We start from the raw sequence: 22,857 nt of genomic DNA, 5'->3' as shown, positions 1-22,857 counted from the left end.
TGTGGATCTCAGCAAATGCGACTACAGTCTAACCACACAAATTAGATTTGGTCACTTGTAACTTAAAATCAACAGTTAGTCTAAAAAGTCAAATACAAAAAACCATTTCGATTTGCTCTACAGCACAAATACAGCCTGAGTGACTAAAATCTGTCATCAATGTGAAATAACTTGTGATCTGAATGAATAACATCACGTATATGAACAACAAACTAACCTGCAGAACAAGCCTGAAAAGCTGTCCACTGTCCACTGTTACAGCAAAACTAGCTTCAAGTTAGACAGTGCTAGCACATTAACACTGAATGATGATGCACGCAAAGTGAAAAAATAAATTAATTCCAATGTGATCGTTCTCATTAACAAATCTGATATTTATATGATCTAAGACCACTTACAAAGGACCACATCTCAGGGAAAAATTCAAGCAACCAGCTTAGAAAGTCATCATTTTTTTTCAGTGCTCCTTCAGTAACTCTGCGTGAGGTCAACTCTAAATCCCTCCCACCTTTTTAGAACAACGCAGGCACAGGTCAGTGTGTGACTACAGTAGAATAAACTCTCTCTCTCTCTCACACACACACACACACACACAGAAAATCTCTCATCTGTTTTGCAATCTGGACCCTGGAACTTCTGTCACTGTTGTTTGTTTCCAAATAAACATTTCACCACGATAAAAAAAACAACCTTTTAGATACAGAAGACCTTATTTATTTCACACTCTACTGCTGTCCAAGCCAGGCAGTCTGCTAGGACGTCTGAACAATAATGGTGTCATTTGAGTGCTCCGTCACGTCCACAAGATGTGAGTAATGCTCTTATTAAAGCTTCGGCTAATCAAACGTAAGAAATCTACATGTTATTTCCACCTCCTTAATCATGGTAATTGCCAGGGAAGCTGCTTCGACCTCGAGAGGAACATTTGACAGTAATGAGAGAGTGAAGTGCAGGGCGCCATTTCACAGCAGACACTGAAAATGACCACACACGTGTACAAAAAAAAAGAAAAAAAAATCATCTTCTCTACTGGCCTCACAAGTATCATGAATTTGATATATATATATATATATATATATATATATATATATATATATATATATATATATTCAGATTGATGGAGAATGTGTTAGATATGGTTCTATATAGCACCAAAAAGGGTTCTTCTATTGTTACAAGCTTCACATCGTAACAATAGAAGAACGCTTTTCGGTGCTATATAGAAAACCCTTTTCAAAAAGGTTCTGTATAGGACCATATACAACACATTCTCAATCAGTCTAGGTTCTGTATCAAACTACCCAAGTACAAGCGGAAAGTATGGAACCAAACATATACTTGAGTGAAAGTAAAATCTAAACAAAAAAATTTGAACATACTTAAGCCTATAAATGTAAAAAGTACATGTTTAATTAGAGATGGCACGATTCCACTTTTTCTTTTCTGATATCAATACAGATATTGAAACATTGAGTATTGGCCAAAACTAACACTAATCCAATATTTCTTATTTAAAAACTGCTATTAAGCTTTAAAATGAGCTATTTTTAATTTAATTAATTTAATTAATATGAGCATCTAAAAGTAGGCTCTCATGCTGAAACTACTAAACACTACTACCCCACAGGAAGAAACACACAACTTTTTTTTTCCCCACACAGGTTTAAGCAGATTCATTATTTTTTCCCTTCTGATATCCGATCCAGCTTTTTTTGATGATACTGGAACTATACTATTGCACATCACAACTGATTTGCCCTACTCTAGTTTTAATAATAAATTAGTTTTCATAGTTTAATATTTGGTACTGTGCGATGTAGCGATGAATGGGCAGTACTAGTCCTTATACAAAGATGAATTAGCATAATTATTTTACACTGATATAAACTTGCTTGGAAGTTAAAAAAACTTGACAAGTTTTGAGGCAAGTGTGGTAATTTAGGAAACTGAAGGATAAAAGTTTCTTGTTAGCAACATTTCGTCTCCTATGCATAACTAAAGAAACAAATTTCAGACACTAAACACGTCTAGATAACTACGTTTGGGCTAATGGGAAAATTGTTTAAGTTTGATTTTTTGCAGAATTATTGCTTTGCGGTCCCAGGGAACATTGTGTAAAATGTTAAAAATGTTTGTATCATACTAAAATTTAAACAAAAAAACTAAAACAAAAAAACAAGTGAATCGGGCACTACGTATGCAGGGGGTGTTCGCTGGCTCACCAAAAACATCATCCATCTGTTAAGTGGCAATGTTCTAAAGAAAGTATGGCTCTTGTTCACTTCTATGCATTCAATGAATACACACAAAAATGCTGGCATTACTGGTTGAAAAAATGCACGGACAGATAATGGGCAGTGACAGATTTTGGTTATGCTTGCTAGGTTTACTTTCGCTTGATTGTTAGCATCTCTGCTCAGTAAGGTTCTCTGACCCCAACAGAGTGAGAGAGTAGGTAACGTATAGTTTTGTAAAAGCTGTATGTGCAATGCATGACTGGTGACTCGTGACGGTAATGCTAACAGAGGCTGCCCAGTTTACACCAACAAAGGAAGAAATATGGCAAAATATATCAGCCATATTGGTCATTGGAATGTTATTCAGAGGGCGTAATTTGTCCACATATATTGTTTGCCTAAAGGAGCAAGATTAAACTAATTGGAAAGAAAACACTGATTTAAGAAACTGTGCCTTAAGACGCTGCTGTCACAGCCACCATTCTGTAGTCATAGAACTCCTGATTGTAACTTTGAAAGCATATAAAATATCCAAAATACTACCTATAAGGAGGACCATGGTTACCTGTCCAGTCTTTGTAATGGACTGCAGGTTAATAGATTCAAGAATACCTCTGAAGTACTGGAGGACCTCACATAAAGCTTCTCCTAGCTCTAAGCTTGGGAATTTCACAGAGCTGCTAACGAGAATTTTTTTACTGCACTTTACTACACCAACAAGGCTGAGATCAGGTGAGAGCTACAAAGAAACTGCAAGTGACCCCAGAAAGGTGTCAAGTCCCAGATGTACTATAATGGTTTTACTGCAGGTTCGTATAATGCCACTTTTGTTGTGCATATGGTCAGTCTGGGAGGGTGTTGATTGGACCTGGTGCAGGGACGGCTGGCATCACGCATAACAATAGATGCGAGATGACTGTGTGTGTGTCCGCAGACAGTCAAGACTGCACGCCGGAGGAAGAGGAGGAGGTTAATGACTACCGAGTCAAGTGTCTGAACAACCTGGCGGCGGCGCAGCTAAAGCTGGAGCAGTACAGCGAGGCACTGCACACCAGCCAGGACGTGCTGTTCCTCGATCCCAACAACGTCAAAGCACTCTTCCGGAAAGGGAAGGTGAGGGGCACCGTTTTTTCTGAGGCCACGTTTGCTGAGTCAGTCAGAATAGGAGGGCTGTTTCTGGGTCAGTTTTGGCACATTTCACATTTCACAACAGTTTGAACAGCATCTAGTACATATTCAAGCATCTCAGAGAAAGAATACAGACTCAGATTCACAGTACTGTATTCAGGATATGTATAAAAGACATTAACCAATTCTTGTCAGTTTGTTATGTTGATTTTGGTTAATTTCTGTTGCAATTTTGTGACAGGAAATGTCATATGAATCCCCAAAAATTGCCACAATAATGTGAAGCTGTCAAAACACTTTACTCACAATTGACACACAATAACATATCGCTGCTGCTGGAAGAAAACCTTGTGTCTCTGTTTTTGTCGTTTTTCAGTTTTTGACATAATTTGAAAATGCCTGTTGCCCTTTACATTGTGTGTACATTTCATGGTGAATGGACTAAAAGAAATGACCCAAAAAGACTTGGAAAAATGTCTGGTTCTATTGACTTACATTAAAAGTAAAGTAGGTTTTTTCCTTCTCCTGTAAAGTTACCATTTTGGAGATACGAAGTTTTCTTCTGACAACAGCGATATCTATTTACAGTCATGATAAATTATCTACCTCCAGATTTGATCATAACTTTTCAAATACAAGGCATTCTAAATATTAATTTATTTTAATAATGGAATTTCCATAATTTTCATTATGGAATCATCTGTTGATTTTCCTGGACACATCTAAAATTTGCAGAGTACTAATGTCAATAGCTGTAGAATACCTGCATTGAATAACTTTGTATTCAATATGTAACTTCAACAACCTGGATTTATATGAAAACAGTGATTCCAAACTTTTGAATGGTAGTGTTTTTTCATGTTTTGTTTGTCACTTATCTGAGAAAGATGAACAGGGGGGCAGGGGATGAGGTCATGGGTTGCTAGCGTCCTGGGGTATGCAAAGGTTAATAAATGTGGTGACTCAGCGCAGTGTGGAGGAGGCCCAGGGATGGATGCATCATCCTCCTTGAGAGCCAAGCAAGAATTGGTTATCATCTTTTATACCTGCCCTGGACACAATACTGTGAATCTGAGCCTAAATTCTTACACCAAGATGCTTGATACCTAAGAGCACATTAAATCAAACCTCATCAAACTCATTTTACGAGCTTCTGCGATGCCATCTTATGTCAGTCAATAAAACTAATCTAGTAGTCTATTATTCTTAGTAACTTTTCATGCTGTCCTGGGTAGAGGACTGAAAGCAGGTTTCAGGCCAGTCCAATAAACATTAAAAGGACCAATTCTGAAATTATTCTACTGTATTTGCAGCTTCTATCAGACAAGGGTGATTACGAGGAAGCCATGGAGACCCTGAAGAAGGCTTTAAAACTGGAGCCGTCTACCAAGGTGAGAACTCATCTCCTGTCCTCGCCTTATGTAAACCACCCCATGAGCTGTTTCTCTGTCAGGCAAGGACTGATTGGTATACAAATACCTGGCCTAATGAGCAGGCCTCTAAGCTGCTGTCTAAACTCAATGTTAGATACGTATCACGCAATAAGTGCTCTTTAATTAATGCTGTGAGCTCATGTGGTGAAATATTCATGATTCTGTTTACATAAAACTTTCATTAGCAGGATCTATTTTCAACATGCTGTTAAAAGGGGTCTCGAAATAAAGAGCGACTCACAGCTCATTCAGTGTTGGTGGACCCATTCAGCCTTTGCAAGACAAGGTCCCAGGGGCTGGCAGAACTCAAACTCTCAAACAACCAATTCATATGACTTGAATGCTTGTGCACTGGCTATGAGAAAATTTCCTCCAAAAATGCTCATATGGCTAATCGATGCCTATGAGTGTTCATTTGTCAACAGGAACTTTCCGATTTTGAGCTGAAGTATTCCTTTAAAACCATTCAGGTTTGCCAGACTAGGACTTCTGAGGTTTGATAAGTTTGAATAGATTTAAAAAGACCGAGTTCTTAAGAACGGTTGGTGAATGAAGCCCATTCATTTTTTAAGCGTTTTTCTTTAGTCGTTCATTTTCCATTTTAAATGCTTTAGCACACGCTGGCTAGGGCAGGTGTGCATCTTGCATACACACCATAATGCACACCTATTTTTTTCACATGCACAAGGGTGAATTGTAAACTCCATAGAAATGCTGCGATGATCATCCTGGTGTCTTTGTTGCAGAGCAGCTCCTGTGCTGTACTAATGGTGTGTGGGAGCAACACTTTGCTAGTGTTAAAAATTTGTGATTGTGTCAAAATAAAGAAATCCGCTGCTCACGCTGTCAAGTTTTAAACCTGTTGTAAAACTGTTTCATTATAAAAAACAACTAGAAAAAAAAAAATCACCTGAACCAGTTACATGACCGAGTCGGAGGCTACATTACTTGGCCTTATACTCACATATTCAAGAGCATTCATCAAACTTGTCATGCTTCCATGGTATACCAGCCTCTTATCACAAAGCACTGAGCAGTTTTCTCATCATCCCATAATTTAGAGCGCTCACACACACCCACAATTTCTTTCTGAGGGATCTCTGATATTTTAACTTCAGTGGCCACGTGGACAACAGTGCAGTTTGCTGCAGACGAGATTGGAATAAATGTATGATTCAGTCTGATTAATTAACCAAACCAGTTACACTTTCTTAATTTTTAATGTTTTCCACATGAAGCGTCCACAAAGCATTACCACTTTTCTTTTCCTTGATATACACTGGGTAACACTTTACTGTAGGGTACTGTTCATAAGGCTACATGACACCTATATAAGCTTGTAACTGACATAAACCTACATAAATCTTTATACAAGCTTTTTCCAATGGGTGTCATTCGCTATAAAGGTTACGTTTACCAGTTTTAATCTAAGTTAGCTAAAGTAGCCTTAATGAAAGATGACACCTATTGGTGCATTTATAAACATTTATGTAGGGTTATGTCAGTTGTCATGACAAGCTTGTGTAAATGACACGTAGCCTTATGAACAGTACCCTACAATAAAGTGTTACTATACACTGTTTACACATACAAGAAATCAGTGCTGTGTTATGATTAATACATAAAAAGTTCCATTAAATATCAGCTGTTATTTTTTCCCAAAAATTCATTACAACCAAATTGCTAAAAATGTAGAAAAAATATTTTGGAATTAAACTCTTCATATATTAAAAATAACTGTTCTATTGAAATGCCATTGTTGATGGAATTTATTTTAGGCAACAATATTTGTGGCTTAAAGGCAAAGCGTACCCTAAATAGATAAATGGTAACAAACAGACACTCAAGTATTCAAATCTAACTAAGTACTGAGGATATCTATGATATGCTCAGAAAAGCATCTGGTGATGTAATTTATCTAAAACCTAAAATATGGGTTTGATAATGATAAATATTGTCATACTCCCCACCCCTAGTCACAAGACTTGTTTACAAACCAGTTAAACTCTGCAGAGATCTCTCAAACATTGAAAGTTCCCTGGGACTTCACACAGTGGGATGTGCAGCCCAAACATAAATACATGATTTTCCCCATGTGGATTCGGAAAATCCGAAAAAGAGTACACATAAGTATTATTTGCATATCGTTACAATACGATGATGGGGAATAACACAGGCTTGTGTTCATTTACCTCTACAGTTGCTACTGACAGGGCTGAAACCTGTCCTGTCATGCCTCTGTGGATAGAACAGCCTGCCAAATCCTCAGAGCAGCCTCAGAGATTAGAGCTGTCTGGAGCCACTACACATACACATTGCTGTGGTGCTGCCAAAGTGGGGGGGATCAATACTGTACCTCTTCACTGAATTGACCACAGCAGACAATACAGTGCAGAATGTACAGGATGATGCAGGGCGCTGACACTGCACGATAGGTCGAGCTTCTATTCTGGTCTAAGCCTTTAGTGAAGTAGAATTACATGAAATAATGCCCTTGGCAATGCTACTCAACACACCATTTAGAGTCCTTTAGTGCAGACACTTTCAAATTATCTTGAAGCACTTAATATGCCTGTGAAATCTTCTCCTCTCAACATCTTTCTTGTGCCAAATTCTTTATTAAAAGTGCCAACAAACAGCTCATTTAAACAAATGAACTTTAAAAGGCCCTCAGTGTTGGGCAGCCTCAGATCCCCTGCCACCTCACACTGACCCACTCCATACGGTCACCGTGGCAGTGACTGAACCATGTCTAGACAAAACTGAAAATATCTGCTGTTGCTCTAATGGCAGCCTTGTCTGGATGGCATGAAAAAAAAGAAACTTTCCCTCTAGAGTGAGAGAGAGTGTCTGGATTTGAGAAAACAAACGATGCAGTTCTGTTGCCGCATACTGCCCTTGCAGACTGTTTTGAAGTAGCCCATATGTTTACAGTGTGTTCCTCATTAAACTGGCTTTACTGATGTCTATGAGACGTGTGCATGCAACGCTGACTCTGAATCCAAGCCCGTGAAATTATTTTATTGAACATGGATTCTGAATCCCGCCCATGCCCACTTCAATGCTGTTTTGCGGCTTATGAGCAAGCAAAGCTCCATCTGGCAGCGAGGGGGAAAAAAAGATATCAACAACAGCCATCAAGACAGAATCCAACATCAAAGTCAACAGGTGAAGACGATACAGTCTGGAGACAGAGTAATTGCACCATAAGAAGAATTATTGCAAGCATTAGCTGCAATAGTACACTATCAGCTCAAACGAGCTTGCTCTTTGGCAGCGTATTAGAAAACTTCTTATTCGCAGAACTATAAAACTGCTCAGCACTAAACAACAGCGGACTGACCCTGGCATTTACAGCTTTAACTGTTATCATTATTCACCTTTAATAATATACAATGAGTGCCCTCAAATCACAGCTGTTGCATGGTCTTTGGACCTGGTTTATTAAAGGGAAATTCCACTGATTTTTTTCAAATAATTCAGTTAAGATGTAAACAAGGTCATTCAGAGTGGTTTGATGTGAAATAACTAACTGTAAAGAAACTTACTGGCTCAGGTTTCTTTACAGTGGTGGTGACAGGAACCAGGGGTTACAATGTTTACAGCACAAATATAACCATTTTATTTGCTTTGAGGTTTTATATGTAACGTTGATCATGTTAAAATAGCAGTAAACCTGAAAATGTGTTTTTATGCGGGCTATTTTTCTTTACAATGCCCTTCATGTACCCCTCTGTCATTAATATATTTTTAAAAATCTGTCCAAAGCCTATCTGAAAACATCGTAAAACAATGCCTCAGGTATAAGGTAACACTTTTGTGTTTCATGCGATCACTTTCTGTGAGGGAGCTTTTAGAGGCATTAAATGCTTTGGATGCCTGGTTCCTATCACCACCACTGTGAACAACTCTGAAGTTTCTCAGGACTGACTTTATTTACATCTTAATGATTATTTATGTAGAAATGTAAAAAGAAAATGGTGCGATTCCCCTTTAAAGCTTATAGCACATTCAGTCTTTTAGAAAGCTAGTGAAAAATGGCTATATGAGTCAGTATCTGGCTATAGATTTTTATTAGTACAATGTGCCAAATGTTTTGATCATCCTGTAAGAGATTGAAGTGAAAAGGAAAACAAGAAATGTGTAAGCCAAGCATGCTTCTGATGGGAATATATAAGGGAAAAGAGAAAATTTAACACGTAGTGATGCAAACTCCTCACCTTTCATCGAAATCCACTATTGCAGTGGCTAACTTTGTCATCTACGTGAGCAACAGAGCATCATATTTCCCAATCGATGGGCATTCCCTTGCTTGACAACTGTTTTTGATGGATGAGAGGTGAGACGTAAGCATTTAAACAAACATTTTTCATGTGGGACAAAGAAAGGTTATGAAATAGGAATGTTATGAAACTGGATGGGAATTTTTGATTTTATGAATCTCAGATGAGTTAGATAACCAATATTACATAATTCAGGTAATGTAATATTACTAAAATGCATGGCAACATGACTGTACCTAGTACAAAAAAGGCTGAGTACCAACAGAGATCCAGTGGTGTTATCGTAGGTATCACTCTATAGGCACAGCGGCGAGTGACTGACAGTATCTTAGGTTAGTTGTGATATAATCTAGGGATCAAAACTGGCCAGGATTGGAACCAGATGATTATCACCACTCGAGGTCAGAGTACACCAACAGGACAAACATGAACAAACACAAACAAACGAACAAACGCATACATTTGGCTGGTGTGAGATACCTGTGTTTGACTGTTGAAGGATGTTCTTTCTTCATTCACTGTAGTTTATTTGGTTTGACAGTTTCTTTTTCTGGACATTCTGCTCAGCTGCAAATTAGAACGTTCATGTTTGTCCGATTGATGTACTCTGACCTTTCAAGATCAGCTGATTTATTTTTATTTTGGCTGATTTACATGACTTTATGGCATGAATTAGGTGAGGAAGCAAGATACACGTGCTGTATTTGAACGCTGTACATGCACATTCGTCCATGTGTGGCTACTCACCAGCCAACTGTTTCATATCAGTGCATTCATTTAGCCTGCAAAGTACAAGCTTCTAGAGTAAATAATATTATGGTCTTTGTCGCCAGGGGGATTTCTCAGTTAGCCAGAAAACCTAAACCCAAAGATGGTGACTGTCCAATAAGAATGTCCCTCAGCTCTCTTCCTACTGGACAGACTTGACTTTGGGCTTATCTGGCTACACTGAGAAATCCTGCTTTTGTTTCTATGTTTTTATTTTTTGGGCTAACAGAAGCCTAAAACAATAGAATCAGCACTGCATGATCAGTGCACTCCTAATACATAAGATAAAAACTACTCTGAACACACGGAAAAGTGATCTGTTCCTGCAAGCCAAGAATTAGGAATGTAGCTAAGCTAGCTATGTGAGCAACAATGCTCTGTTATTCCAGTCAGTATCATGTTGATACCACTATAAATCCCATGAGGGTGTGAATTAGTCATGCCTTCTGAATATTTGTGTTCTTTATGTAAAGTGGCAGGACGCTCACATACAAGCTTCCAGAGAATAATATATTTATTGCTGCTGTCAGAACAAAACCTCTTATCAGGATAAGGATAAGGAAAAACGTTCTTGACTTTTCATGGAAGTTAATGGAGAATTTTTTTCCCCCAAGTAATTTTGGACCATTTGTGTTGGTCCAATCATTACAAAATGTTGAGACCACATGAAGAGCAACTGGCTTTTTTGCACAGCTATTTAAGGATGCCTATCATCACTATGAATGTCAGCACTTTTTCAACCCTCATGAGTTTAATTCAAAGGAAGTTTCATAATCAGTCTAAATGCTCAGCCAAGCAGTGTCTTTTAGGAACAATGCCAACTACTGTGCAGCTCATGTGTAACTGATGACCAGTGAAAACCCTTCCTGAAGTGCAACTTGCAACCTGTGCTATGCTGCCATCTGCAGGGTGTTATAACAAAAAGAGTACTGACATACATTCCACAGTTCTGCCCGTGTTCAGGGAAATATGTGTAGCGATACATACTGTTGCTGACAGGAAGAAACGGTAACTTTACAAGAGAGGGAAAAACATTATTAACTAGTAATGGAAGTTAATGTAACAACATTTTGAGCCCTTTCTATTGGTCCATTCATCATGAACTCAATGTAATGCACAGGGTAACTGGAGTATTCAAATTATACAAAACAAAAATGGAGATACAAGTTTTTGTGTGACAGTTTTTTTTTTTGCACTACAGGCCATACATGCTGAACTATCAAAGCTGGTCAAAAGACAAGCAGGAGTCACTGAGATGCAGAAGTGGAATCCAAAATCTGCTCAGCTGCTCGGAGAGAACATAGCACCGTTCCTCAAACCCCCCAAAAAGAAGCCCCCCGTAAGTGAATGACTGCCACTTTCACTGGCATGAAAAAAAATCAATAAAAAATATGCATCTATCTTTTCTTTCTTTTCTTCTATTGTTTCAGGGCATGTCCTGGAAGCTTCTGCTTGGTGCTCTGGTGGTGGCCTTGGGCAGTTTAGTCACCTCAGTGGTCCTGACTGCAAGAAACTAACTTTCTCTCAAGCACTCAGAAGCTAACCTGTAAACAGGTTTCCTCAAGCACTTGGATGCAAGTCCTGTAAACAACCATTCCACAGCACTGCAGTGAGAACAAAGAGGAAGGACAGTGAACTGTTTACTATCCTAGCTCAGCTTCAGCATTGACACCCATGGGCTTACGCATAGCATAATGTATGTGCAGAAATAGGGTCAGACTGATGCCTAAACATTATAATAAAGATCAGTATTACGTGCTTATTTACCCAGTTATGAAATATCTCAATAACTGTGCTCTCACTTGTCACTGAGGCAATAACTGTTAGAGCTGTTCTAATAGGCTTTTTCAGAAGAGATCCCCATAACTAGATGAAGGTTTATTGCAAGAATTCTTTTTAATCTACTGCTGATCTGAATAATGCATGCGGGCAGCTACTTTTAGGCTAATAAAACCAGACCCCACTCTTTTTCAACCCTACTCAACTCTCAGCTCTGTTACCATTTACTTGGTATTACAAGATTTCTTTCAGGAATCAGTAAGATGATGTTTAGTGATTAGTCCAATTCTCATGTTTAAACATGACACCAACAGAGACTTAGTAATCATCACTGAGAGAGGATACTTTTAGATTTTAATATGTTCCACTCAACTCTACAGCAGTGAGACATCACTAAACGTCTTCCCCCTTAATTGCATCAAACGAAGATTTTATAAATGTGACACACAGTCTCTATCAAACACAGTTGTCATTAACGTGGCATGCCGTCCCCATCAAGCAAGATTTTTATAAACGTTTTTTATAAATATACAAATTCATTAAACCGTCTCTCAGTGGACACACAGTGTGTTTTAAAGAAAAAATATATATATCATGCCTAAACTGTCTGAGAGCTTCTGTATTTATTCTGGTTTAAAAGGTGGATTATGGAATCTTCATGGTAGGAATTAGGCAAAGATTTTTATTGTAAAGACAAATTAAACAGTATCTTTTGAAATAAAGGAATATACTGGAGAGTTTTCATTATTTCATGTCTCATGTTGAGTTTTCATGCTTCAAGATTTTAGCAGACTTGGTCAATTTACTAATAAACTGCATAATAAACTTTTAAATACTTCCATTACATATACAAGCTAAAGAATAGCAATACAGTATTGGAGAGAGCACAGAATAATATACAGTCTCATAATCCAATTTTAACAAGAAGGCAAATTAATGTTTTATTATTCCTGAAATTGAGACATTATCTCTTTTTTTAATGAAAGACAAATTTATGTTTAAATTTTAGGAATAATAAAATCTGTGACTGTGAAAATTGAAGCAGTGTAAAGACTAATGCGACTTCCTTCGCTTTGGGACTAGACTGGAGAATGCTGTTTTACTAGCTAATCAAAAAAGCCTTTGCCTACTCTACACTCTGATCACTTCATAACTGAAGAAACAAATAAAGGCAATCATTGTACATAATAAAGGGATGCCCAACCCTGCTTCTACAGATCTAAGCTGCATACTTCTGCTCTGAACCGCATGCCGAATAGTAAAGGTGTAACACTGTCCTGTGATCATAATTTGCCAGTGTTTTTGCTTACTGTTTGGAGCAGAATACACCATACCGCTTAGATCCGTAGGAGCAAGCTCAGACATTACAAATGCAAAAATGTTAGTGTCCATTATACTCCTTATGGCATCTAATGCCATGCTAATAATCAAGAACTTACCATCAAATCACCAACCCAGTATTGAAAATTTAACCATGGGCTGTGCGTATTGTTACATTCCTACTAAAACAGCAGTCTGAAAAAACATTTTAATGAATCCTGTGATTTTAAGACATAGAAACAGTACAAGAAATGTTTTGTGTGTCTGTAATCCATCCAGCCAAAATCCAAACTGTGTGAACCCAAGACTCTATTTAAACCCGTAATTCAAACGTACGAAGGGATGTGGGTTTTGAGACAGGCAGTCAGCTTTTACACTACAGCAGGGGAAGGAACTTAACAGCACACACATGGTCATTATATTTCACATAAAAGGTAGATGCTGGTTCTTTGGTTAGAAAATGGTTCAATAAAACCATGAACGCTTTGCATGCTTAAAGCGTTCTTTAGACTGATGGAGAATGTATTGTAGATGGTTCTGTATGGAACCTTTTTGAAAATGGTTCTATACAGCACCCAAAAGGGTTCTTCTGTTGTGTCAGCTTGTAACAACAGAAGAACCCCTTTGGGTGATTTATAGAACCCTTTTCAAAAAAGGCTCTATTACAGAACTGTCTATAGCACATTCATTCATTTTCCACCAATCTGAAGAACCTTGCAAAGTTCTTTGAGTGTCTGTGGTTCTATATAGAACCATTTTCTTTTACTAAAGAACCCCTGAAGCACCATCTTTTTTAAGCATGTATAACAAGCTCAGAGTATGTTCATTATCAAAAAGCTCAAAGTTTAGAACTCACAGGGGTGACAAGCTGGGAGACTGTAGTCATATTCCAAAAGGAAAATATGTTCTACCATTGAAAATATAAGTGTAATATGTAAATGAACATAATAAAACTTGGTTTGCAGAGCTCAGTCCCAACCTCGCCTCAAATTTTAGGCGATACAATGACCTTGCAGCATATGCTTCCATGAGTAGTCCTCACCTAATCTAACATACTTAGATCCACCTAATTGCAGAGTTCAGGAGCTTGTGAACATTAAAGCGTGTGTTAGGTCAGGGTGGCAGCCCTGCCTTAATAGCAACAGCTTTCAACAATTGAGACTCCTGCACTAAATGTTTTTGTGTTTGCTCTGATCTAACACACCTGATTCAACGCATGAAGAGCTTGCAAATTAGCTTTGAAGTGAGCTAGAAGACCTGAATCAGGTGTGTTTGAGCAGGGATAATCCTGAAGTGTGGCCTTCCTACTCACCTACTCTCTATTTCAAGGCTGCCCCATCTCAAAGCCTGGAAGACTGTTTCAAGTTTCATTCAAGAGGACATGGTGTATTTAAATCAATCAAATTTAATCAAATCACTTTTTCAGCACAGAACATTAAAAAAATGTGGTTATAATAAGAAAGCTAGCCAGACAGCACTGTATAAGGTAACCTTCAACACAGGCATACTCCAATGTAATTTGAATTTCATTTTCACTGTCAAGGAGCACTCCTGTCAATCAAGCACTGTGGATGGGACGTTGACATGGACTTTTTAGAGCAGGGCATGTTTTAAGAAAAAGTGAGGAAAATATAAAATTCGGTGGTAGGCTAATAGAATTTAGCTAGATGCTTGTTTACAATGCAGAGCTAGCAACAGCAATACTGCCCGACACATTTTCACACTTGCCAGCCAAGACAAAGATAGTCCTGTCGAGAGTGATTTCCTCTGAATTTGAATTATGTCTTAAATAATGCACTCACAGAAGATATGAAATTGTAAATACACAGTTTAATCAGCATTTTCAAATCTGTATTTGAATTTGAAAAAAGTCTGGAATATGCTGTTATAGTCCTGATGCTTTGCTGTTGCTCTTGCCACAAGTTTTACTGTTTGATTCCAGACCAAATGAATCCCAAAAAGAAAAGAGTAAGAGCTAACAAACTTTAATCCCCATGCTGATAGAAGCTGGATTTATAGAAAAATCCAGTACTTGAGTTTTTGGACCTAATATGGTTTTTTACAAAGTTACTTAAGCTGTTTCTGGTGGCTACATTTACTCCTACTTAAGTCATTATTTCTCATAACAACCTGACTTGGTTTAAACTACTCTAACCAATCAATTTAGCTATCCTAAAACCCTTCAGGGATAATGGTAGTTAGCTTAGCTAGCCAGATTAAATAACATCCAAACAAATTTAGTTAACTAAACATATGCTGCTTTCAATTGGCCTCGGTTTTATCAGAAAACATCAATAAAAGTGTAACGGGATGCGAGCAGGGGGCCCAGAGGCTCTGAGTCAGTCAATCAGAGTAAACAGAGGAAATACTAGAGTACCTGAACAAGCTGCTGTTTTGTGGACGCAGATCATAACATAACAAACTGACTGTCCTGTGGTTCATCCTCAACATGTTTTCTATCACATGACCATTTTTAATGTGTCACAGCAAGATGTTGTTGTGAGAGTTAGGGTTCATTTACAGCACTCTGCTAACGACTTAGGAAACTTGTATCAGAAAAGAGATGATGTGCCCAACAAAAGATTAAATACTGCGGAAAAGTATTTGATAAGTGGCTAATGCATACCTGTACACTCGTCTTTCAAACAGTAAAATAACTGAAATGGTATGCTATGTTGTTTCTCAGACATTAGCCCATCAGAAATACTTTAATGATAAACAAATCATTAAACTCCAAGATTTAACGTAGCTAGCAAAGTGTGCTTATTCATGTCAAATCCGCTTTACTGACAGCAGCTCCACCTTTTTATGCCAGTAGAATAAGCTAAAGCAGGAGAAAGCAGCACACATATTTAACTAACTGTGCTCTTTTATAATTTATTTCACAATCTTTAGACACTAAAACGTATGTTCACTTTACACAACAGCTTGTAGCAGACAGTATCAGAGGCAGTACTCGGAAAACTGTCTGAAACAGCGGCTATAATGCTGTTAATTTCAGATACAGTAGCAGTATAAACGGTTCATGGCAGTGCAAGTATACGCACAAATAAAACGGCTGTAGCGTTTAACCATCAGTACTTCAGCGTATTATTATAGCAGTGATCAGTAATTATTTTGGACATTCTTTTGTAAAGTATCAACGTTAAAAATTCACTGCTCATGACCTGTTTTGCCGTTTCTAAGGAAAACTCGTAACATTCATAAGGCTTGACTGACGTCAAGGTCTGATGCGATTGACTTACAACTTCTGAGGTCCGATTTGATTGGTCAAGCCGGCTTAACGCTTTTCCTTAATGCCAAACCGAAGACTCCTTTATCTAGTCTCTGTGCCAAACAGCAGAGGATTTGCCATCTCCACATACTTTAGAGAATCTCTGCGAACAGTCAAACAACGGAAAGCAATCAGATAAACTGTACAAATACAGTAAATGGTTAAGTACGTTTTATACGTGCACAGTTACCCCGTTATAATTCTGCTTCGTTTGAGTTCAAAACACCAGTAAAATAGGCCAACACCGATAGAGCCCAGCTAGTTAATAAACTACAACTGCCATTTCACATCCTCAGTATTCCGTTTATCTCTCATAAAAAACACATGAACGCGCATGATGGGTGAACGAGCTGCTCCACTGAGAAGGTCGGGATGGTGTTCTCAATTTCGAGCTCAGCGTATAATTTAAAACCAACATTACTCCGTACACTGTAGCTAATACAGATCCCCTTCACTGCTTTACATTAGATTTGCTTTTGATCCGTGAACATACAGACACCGTGGTTTGTTAGAACTCTGGCCATAAAGCTCCCAGTTTTTAGAAGGTAAATGCGTCATGAACGTTTAACTGATCTCTCTCATTAGCGTTAGCTGGCTAGCTTGATACTAGCAACGCTCTCTTTCGTGGAGGCGTCCGTGTTTTCCTTACTTTCTAACTCGAGCGCGCGGAAACTTAAAACGGCGCAATTCTGAGCTTCGACTTCCCACGTCCGAGCAAAGGCGAACGCAGCATTAGCCAGCAATCTTTTCTACCTCGTCCTGAATTGTGTTTCATAGAGCTCGTTACCTTACCAGCTCACCAGGCTTCCGCCGATAATCGCCACATAGGCTCCGGCAGCTGCGGACGGCACGAACCGCTGGGGGCGCGCTGACCTGAGCTCCACCGTCCGAGAGGAATGGGTTCCATTTCAGTGACGTCACAATGGGGTTTAAAATTTTAAACGCTCAGTATTGCGTTGGTCTCCACGGCAACATTAAATCTAACGCTACTACGTCACAAATGTTGGCCTAATAGGACAAATCAGCGTTACGTCACAGCAGCAAAGAACTGATTTCCTTTGTTGCACTGCTTGCTCTTTGTTAACATTACCAAGATAGCAAGACTTATATCCACAGGCTGACTTGATAAGGTCAGCACCCACTGACTGTATGCCACTACTGGTCCACCCTTGGACCACTCAGATTATTGTCCTGCATAAGGTCTAACTATTTTTAATCTCCTCAAACAGATTTTAAATAGCCTTTTATTTTTGAAAATAAACTAAGACAAATATTCCAAACAGTTGAGAGAAAAAAATTAATGCGTAAATCAAATATAAAATGATTTTGTTAAAAATGCTCTTGCTGACACAGTGCTAGATTAGTTACAGCTGTATAATTGGCTTTATTACAGTTAAAAGTATTTACTTTAAGCTATTTTACAAAGAATAACAAAAGAAGGAAATTAAGAAAAATAAGTAAATTGGACTCTAAGTGGAAAATAAGCAATGAAAAGTTACATGTTGTCCTACACTCCTTACTGCCTAAACACCAGTGGGCCACCCAGAAAATGCTGAGCAAAAAGCCAGTGAGCCGGCAGCTATGCCATCAGTGGGCCAACAATGGCTCGGCCCACTATTGTCCTGCTGTCGGGGTATATATTGTGCTCAGTCACCCCAAACAGAACTAACTGTGTGTGTGTTTCTTTGCCAAGCTGAACTACTGCCCATCTTGTCCAGTCTGATGCTTTTGCTTCATCTGCCATAATCTGGTGTCCCTGCTCGCCAGCCCCCTGGACCAGCTTGACCACTATTGAGCTTCCTGCTGTCCAGTGCTGTGCAGAAAGCCTCACCTGCATGCCACTCAACCTCCTTATGATACTGGTGCCTACACAGACTCAGCCTATTTAATTATAGCCACTGTTTCACCTGCCTCACAATACAATTTGCATTTCTCATATTCATAGTAACCTACTATGGTCACTGGTGTTCATGGATTTAACTCTCATTTTCACAGTGATACCCTCCTAACAGTAGTCATTGTTTTTTACTGGTAATAGTGACTGATTTTATAGATCTATAAGATTGTATTTACTGTAATGGTGCCTTAAATTGAGCTGCTTTCACGCTTACTGGATGTGAGTTATCCACCCAGAAGCAGAGCAAAACCTTGTTTCCAAACATGGTGATTAGGTCTATAGCAGTCCATAGTGTGAGAAAGCAATAGAAAATGCTGGCAAACGCTGTGCAGTTCAGTACCTGAAATGTAATTTTATCAGTTTCAGTGTGTTTCTGTTGCACTTGTTTTGTTTTTTCATTATGCAACAGTGAAGTTCATCTCAGTCAAGGCAGTGTTTTCCAACTCCAGTTCTGTAGTCGACCTCTGCTGTGCAGTTTCTTGTTTTCCTTGCTGAGGCTGAGCACATCATTAGCTAATGATTAAGTGCTTCTGGAGCTGAATCAGGAGTGTAAAAAGCAGGACAACACTGTGCAGTGCAAGTGGACAACAGGACCAGTAGTGGGAAACAATGTCATAAAGCCTGAGTGCCTGCTCCCTCCACAAAATCTCCACATACAAAATCTCTTCCAAATGTGCCTCCAGTGCCACCAAAAGGAAATTCATGTTTGTATTTATATTCACTTCAGATGTTCTCATTTGTCATCATGTACATGTGTTTAGAATAAAGTTGTTGGAGGACTGCATCTGCTGAGAAGGAGCAGGAGCAGCTGGGCAGAGGCAAGCTGGATTAGCAAGTTTGTCGATAAACGGGGCAACTAGCCCTCATGGAGAACACCCAGCTTGACATATAGAACCATCTACAGCACATTCTCCATCAATCTGAAGAACGTTGTCACGATGCAAAGAACCCTTTCACCATGCAAAGGTTTCTTTGAGTGTTCATGGTTCTATACAGGGCCATTTTCTTTACTAAAGAACCTTTGAAGAACCATCTTTTTTAGGAGTGTGCTCTTCAACTCAGTGTGGGTTAATTGAACTGATTAGTTGAATCGGGTGTGTTGGGAGCAAGGAAACACTACATGTGCAGGGCATGAATACTCCAAGACCCGCGTTAACTCATTCATAGACCAATGAGGACAACAACACAGCGCATTCTTTTTAAAAAAGCTGGCATTTTAATTTCTTTTTGACTTTGGAAATGGATACAGGTGCAGTTTATACCCGTCCATCCCGCCCCCCTGTGTTTTGACGAATTGTGCTGCACTTCTAAAACGTTCTACCGTGCCGCATATTTATATAGGTAGCTCCCTACAACTGTAAGTAGGATATCAAAAAATAAAAAAATTCTACCACTATTAAAATGTTTGTCCAAGAGAACATTGCTTACGTCAGCTTTTTTTAAAAAAAAACAAAAAAAAACGGTTGCATAATTTCTGCGCGTTTGGTGGCGCAGCATTTTAGTTCAGTGCTACCCCTGACATTGGTAAGCCGACATGCAAAGCCTTATACTGTAGAGCGTCTCCATAAAACAAACAAAAACGTACCAAACTAAAGCATGGTCCCTCCGGCTGTACACGGTCAATCGGTGGCGAGCTAGTGGCGAAGTCTGGCTCGTGAACGAATCGTTCTTTTGAACAGGTTCTTTTCAATAAATTTGTCAAAACGATTCACAACTCAAACTGAATTTTACGTCTGTGTTTTCGGCTAAGGACTTCTATAAAACATGAATAAAACTATACTTCGCATTTTAACCTCATAATCTCTCACTCACCTAGTTGAACCGAATTCCGTCGTACGTGGAGGAGGGATATGAGAATAATGTTTACATGTTTTAAGGAATCGAGGAATCGGGATTGTCGATTCATTCAAACGGACAGTTCAAAAGAATCGGTCTGGTGAACTGAATCGAACTAGTCGCTGGCTCACGCCCTACTGAAGAGAAACCGACCAATAGGATTCGCAAGACACATACAGTTCCCAATAAGAGCACGCAGTGTTCATGACGTCGATGCGTTTGATCCAATCACATTTCGCATTTCTTGCATATTTCTCGCTGTGGTGTGCTTCGTTGTCAGTCTGTAGAAGAGACGACGGACTGCCGGGCGAACGGTTTCTTGGTGGGGAAAAAAAGAAAGCGGCCCTTTGGGTGAGCTTGTTTGGAAACGAGACGAAGCTGCTTAAAAATGACGAGTGAGTATGTGTGTAATCGACCTATGAATGCAGTTTGTGTCCTCTCGGTTTGTTGGAGCGCTTACGCGGAGAGCGTGTATGGCGGTGATGTGTCTGCGGCCTGTTGTTGATGGTTTGCAGTCTACGTGTTCAGGACTGCTTTAGCTTTAGCTTTTCCGTCTGGTTAGCATAATCCGGTGATTCTTACGCATCAGTTCGAGAAAATGGCCGTTTGCGTGCAGTAACGAGCTACTGTAAAAGTTATTATGCATGTTGTTTTGTAATTATTCTAAATTTGAAGAAATGCCACCAACGTTACAAAGTAATGCTGTGTTAAGGCGCTAGCCTTACTAGCTAGGTAGCTATCGTAGCTAACTAGCTCCAGAATGCGGAGACGCCCAGTGTTCATTGTGTATTAGCCAGATGCGGCCCTGTGTCGTGTCAACGTTAATTCTTGGATTTGGCAGGTAAATGTCATGCGATCTGCTTTGTGAGTCGTTTGGCAGTCCGTAAAAAATACTGGGTCCTGCAGCGAGCCCTTAGCCGTTTTAGTCTTGTCGACAGTCGCATTGTGTCTGTCTTGTTATTGGAAGCAGAACCTACTTAACCCAGCCAGCGTAGGACTTTCATCTCATAGACACACCGCCAGAGCGTACGCTATTCCCATTTCTCATCCACTTTTCCTTTTTAGGGGGAAATCAGCGCGAACTGGCCCGTCAGAGAAATGCCAAGAAGCAAGGCGACATGAGCAAGGGCAAAAGAAACGAAGATGGTCTTTCTGCTGCTGCCAGGAAGCAGAGGTACAGTAGACCGCTGAATTTGACACTTGTTTTGTTCAGTATTTTAAAGTTATGAAAGACTAGGGGAAAAGTGCCGCTTTCTGTTTTCAAAGTCTCGAAGAAGGTTCTGGAAATTGTAGGTTGTAAGCAGAGGAACTGGCCCCGCCCACTGGCTCCAAGTTCTGTAGATAGTAGTTTTTTTTTTCCCTATGGAATATTTTTTTTTTTAATGTGTTTTGTTTAAAAAGAAAATATATTTTTATTAAAAGTAAAACTTTTAACCATAACATTTATTTAAGGATACTTAAAACTATGAATGTTTTATGGGTTTGTAATTCTAAATCTGTCCTGAAACATACATACATACATACATACATACATACATACATACATACATCATCTAAACCGCTTATCCTTCTGGGTCGCGGTGGGGTGCTGGAGCCTATCCCAGCTGTCATTGACCGGAAGGCAGGATCTGTCCTGAAACAGTCATATTGTATTACTTTTTCTGTTTGTATTCATTGCTGTTATACATCTTGATGGTAAAATGATTAGGAAAGTGGCAGCAGTAGTGGTTGGATTGACTCTTGACAGTGTTCAGTCAGTCTTTGAGCAGACTTTTGTAGAGATGTGTGAGAGAACATGCATGTAAAAATGCTTTGCTGCCATTTAAGGTGATTAGTATAAGTTAGTCAGTGTCAGTGTTTGTGATTTGAATGGGTTTTAATTTGGTGTTTCAGTCCAGATGCTGATAGTTGTGTGAATACATTACATTAATGTGGCGTAATTACTTGCTGTAAAACATGACAACCAAAATGCCAGTTTTTTTTTTTCTAATGAGCAGAAGGTTGTGGGTTAAGCAAGCATGTGACAAAGTGGCCCTTTGTAGGAAAATACAGTTTTGCATTTTGCATCTGTATACTGCTCAGCAGAGAAGTCAGCTTTATTTGGCCAGACTGGTGTGCTGCTATCTCTTTAATTAATTTTTATTTTTGCTTCATATTGCTGACTTTTCTCTTTCCCTCTTTCTAGGGATGCGGAGATAATGCAACAGAAACAGAAAAAGGCCAATGAAAAAGCAGATACAAAATCAAAGTAGCTTCATGGCTGGAAGGAATCCCCTTCACACTAAGATGATCCTCAGTAAATGTTATCATTGGTGTTACTAGTCTCCATTGGGATTTTCTTTGTGTTCTAATCTCCAGTGTACAAGACGTTCTTGTACTCTTTCTGTCAGGACATTTTATATTGTGTAGCTTCAGGAAGATGAATCATTTCCAATCAGAATTCGGTTCTTTGCTTCACCGCAGTGTGCAGGTCTCACTTCTCTTGATCAGTATTTACAATGTAAAAAGCAAGAATTACAGACCGCTCAGCTTGGAACCACAATCTTGTATTTTTATACCCCCTCCTCCTTTAAACTTGCGGAATAAATTGTAGCTCCTAAACACAGATTGGTTTGGGTGTTTTTGTGCTTGTAAGTACCATAGACCTTTGAGAGACCAATTTGGTCAGTGCCTATGATATTCAACTGACTGTTAAGCTGACTTGGAGATTTTGACAAACAAGCCTTGTAACTTACTCTGCAATGAGAGAACCTTGAAGTTACTAACATTATGTGCTGCCATTCTCAGTATACACCTATGACATGTCTCCAGATGGAGTTTTGTTTACCATCTAAAACGAAAATTAGGGGGTTCAACGGATCATGCCGTGGAAAAATTGTTTAAAAATTGCGTAGGGCTGGGT

General features: G+C 39.0%; 2 protein-coding genes across 2 annotated transcripts in view; both read left to right on the top strand.

Moving 5' to 3' along the window:
• fkbp16 (FKBP prolyl isomerase 16) overlaps window positions 1-12,365 on the top strand; it is a 64,321-nt gene extending 51,956 nt beyond the window's left edge. The window contains exons 5-8 of the mRNA XM_036561721.1: window positions 3,172-3,350; window positions 4,679-4,756; window positions 11,051-11,188; window positions 11,280-12,365. Coding sequence (XP_036417614.1) covers window positions 3,172-3,350; window positions 4,679-4,756; window positions 11,051-11,188; window positions 11,280-11,366 — 482 coding nt within the window. The 3' untranslated portion in view covers window positions 11,367-12,365. The remainder of the gene's footprint in view (window positions 1-3,171; window positions 3,351-4,678; window positions 4,757-11,050; window positions 11,189-11,279) is intronic.
• A 7,842-nt stretch (window positions 12,366-20,207) lies between these two features.
• si:ch211-39k3.2 (uncharacterized protein LOC100149345 homolog) lies at window positions 20,208-22,560 on the top strand. Its single transcript, XM_036561625.1, has 3 exons — window positions 20,208-20,350; window positions 21,021-21,129; window positions 22,141-22,560. Exons 1-3 carry the CDS (start codon window positions 20,344-20,346, stop codon window positions 22,205-22,207), a joined length of 183 nt encoding a protein of 60 aa, XP_036417518.1. The 5' UTR covers window positions 20,208-20,343; the 3' UTR covers window positions 22,208-22,560.
• Window positions 22,561-22,857: the final 297 nt, after the last annotated feature.

Source organism: Colossoma macropomum, unplaced genomic scaffold, assembly GCF_904425465.1.
Source record: "Colossoma macropomum unplaced genomic scaffold, Colossoma_macropomum, whole genome shotgun sequence".
NCBI classification, from domain to species: domain Eukaryota; kingdom Metazoa; phylum Chordata; class Actinopteri; order Characiformes; family Serrasalmidae; genus Colossoma; species Colossoma macropomum.
Note: the sequence above shows the minus strand (reverse complement) of the source record. Positions and strands in the feature narration are given on the sequence as shown.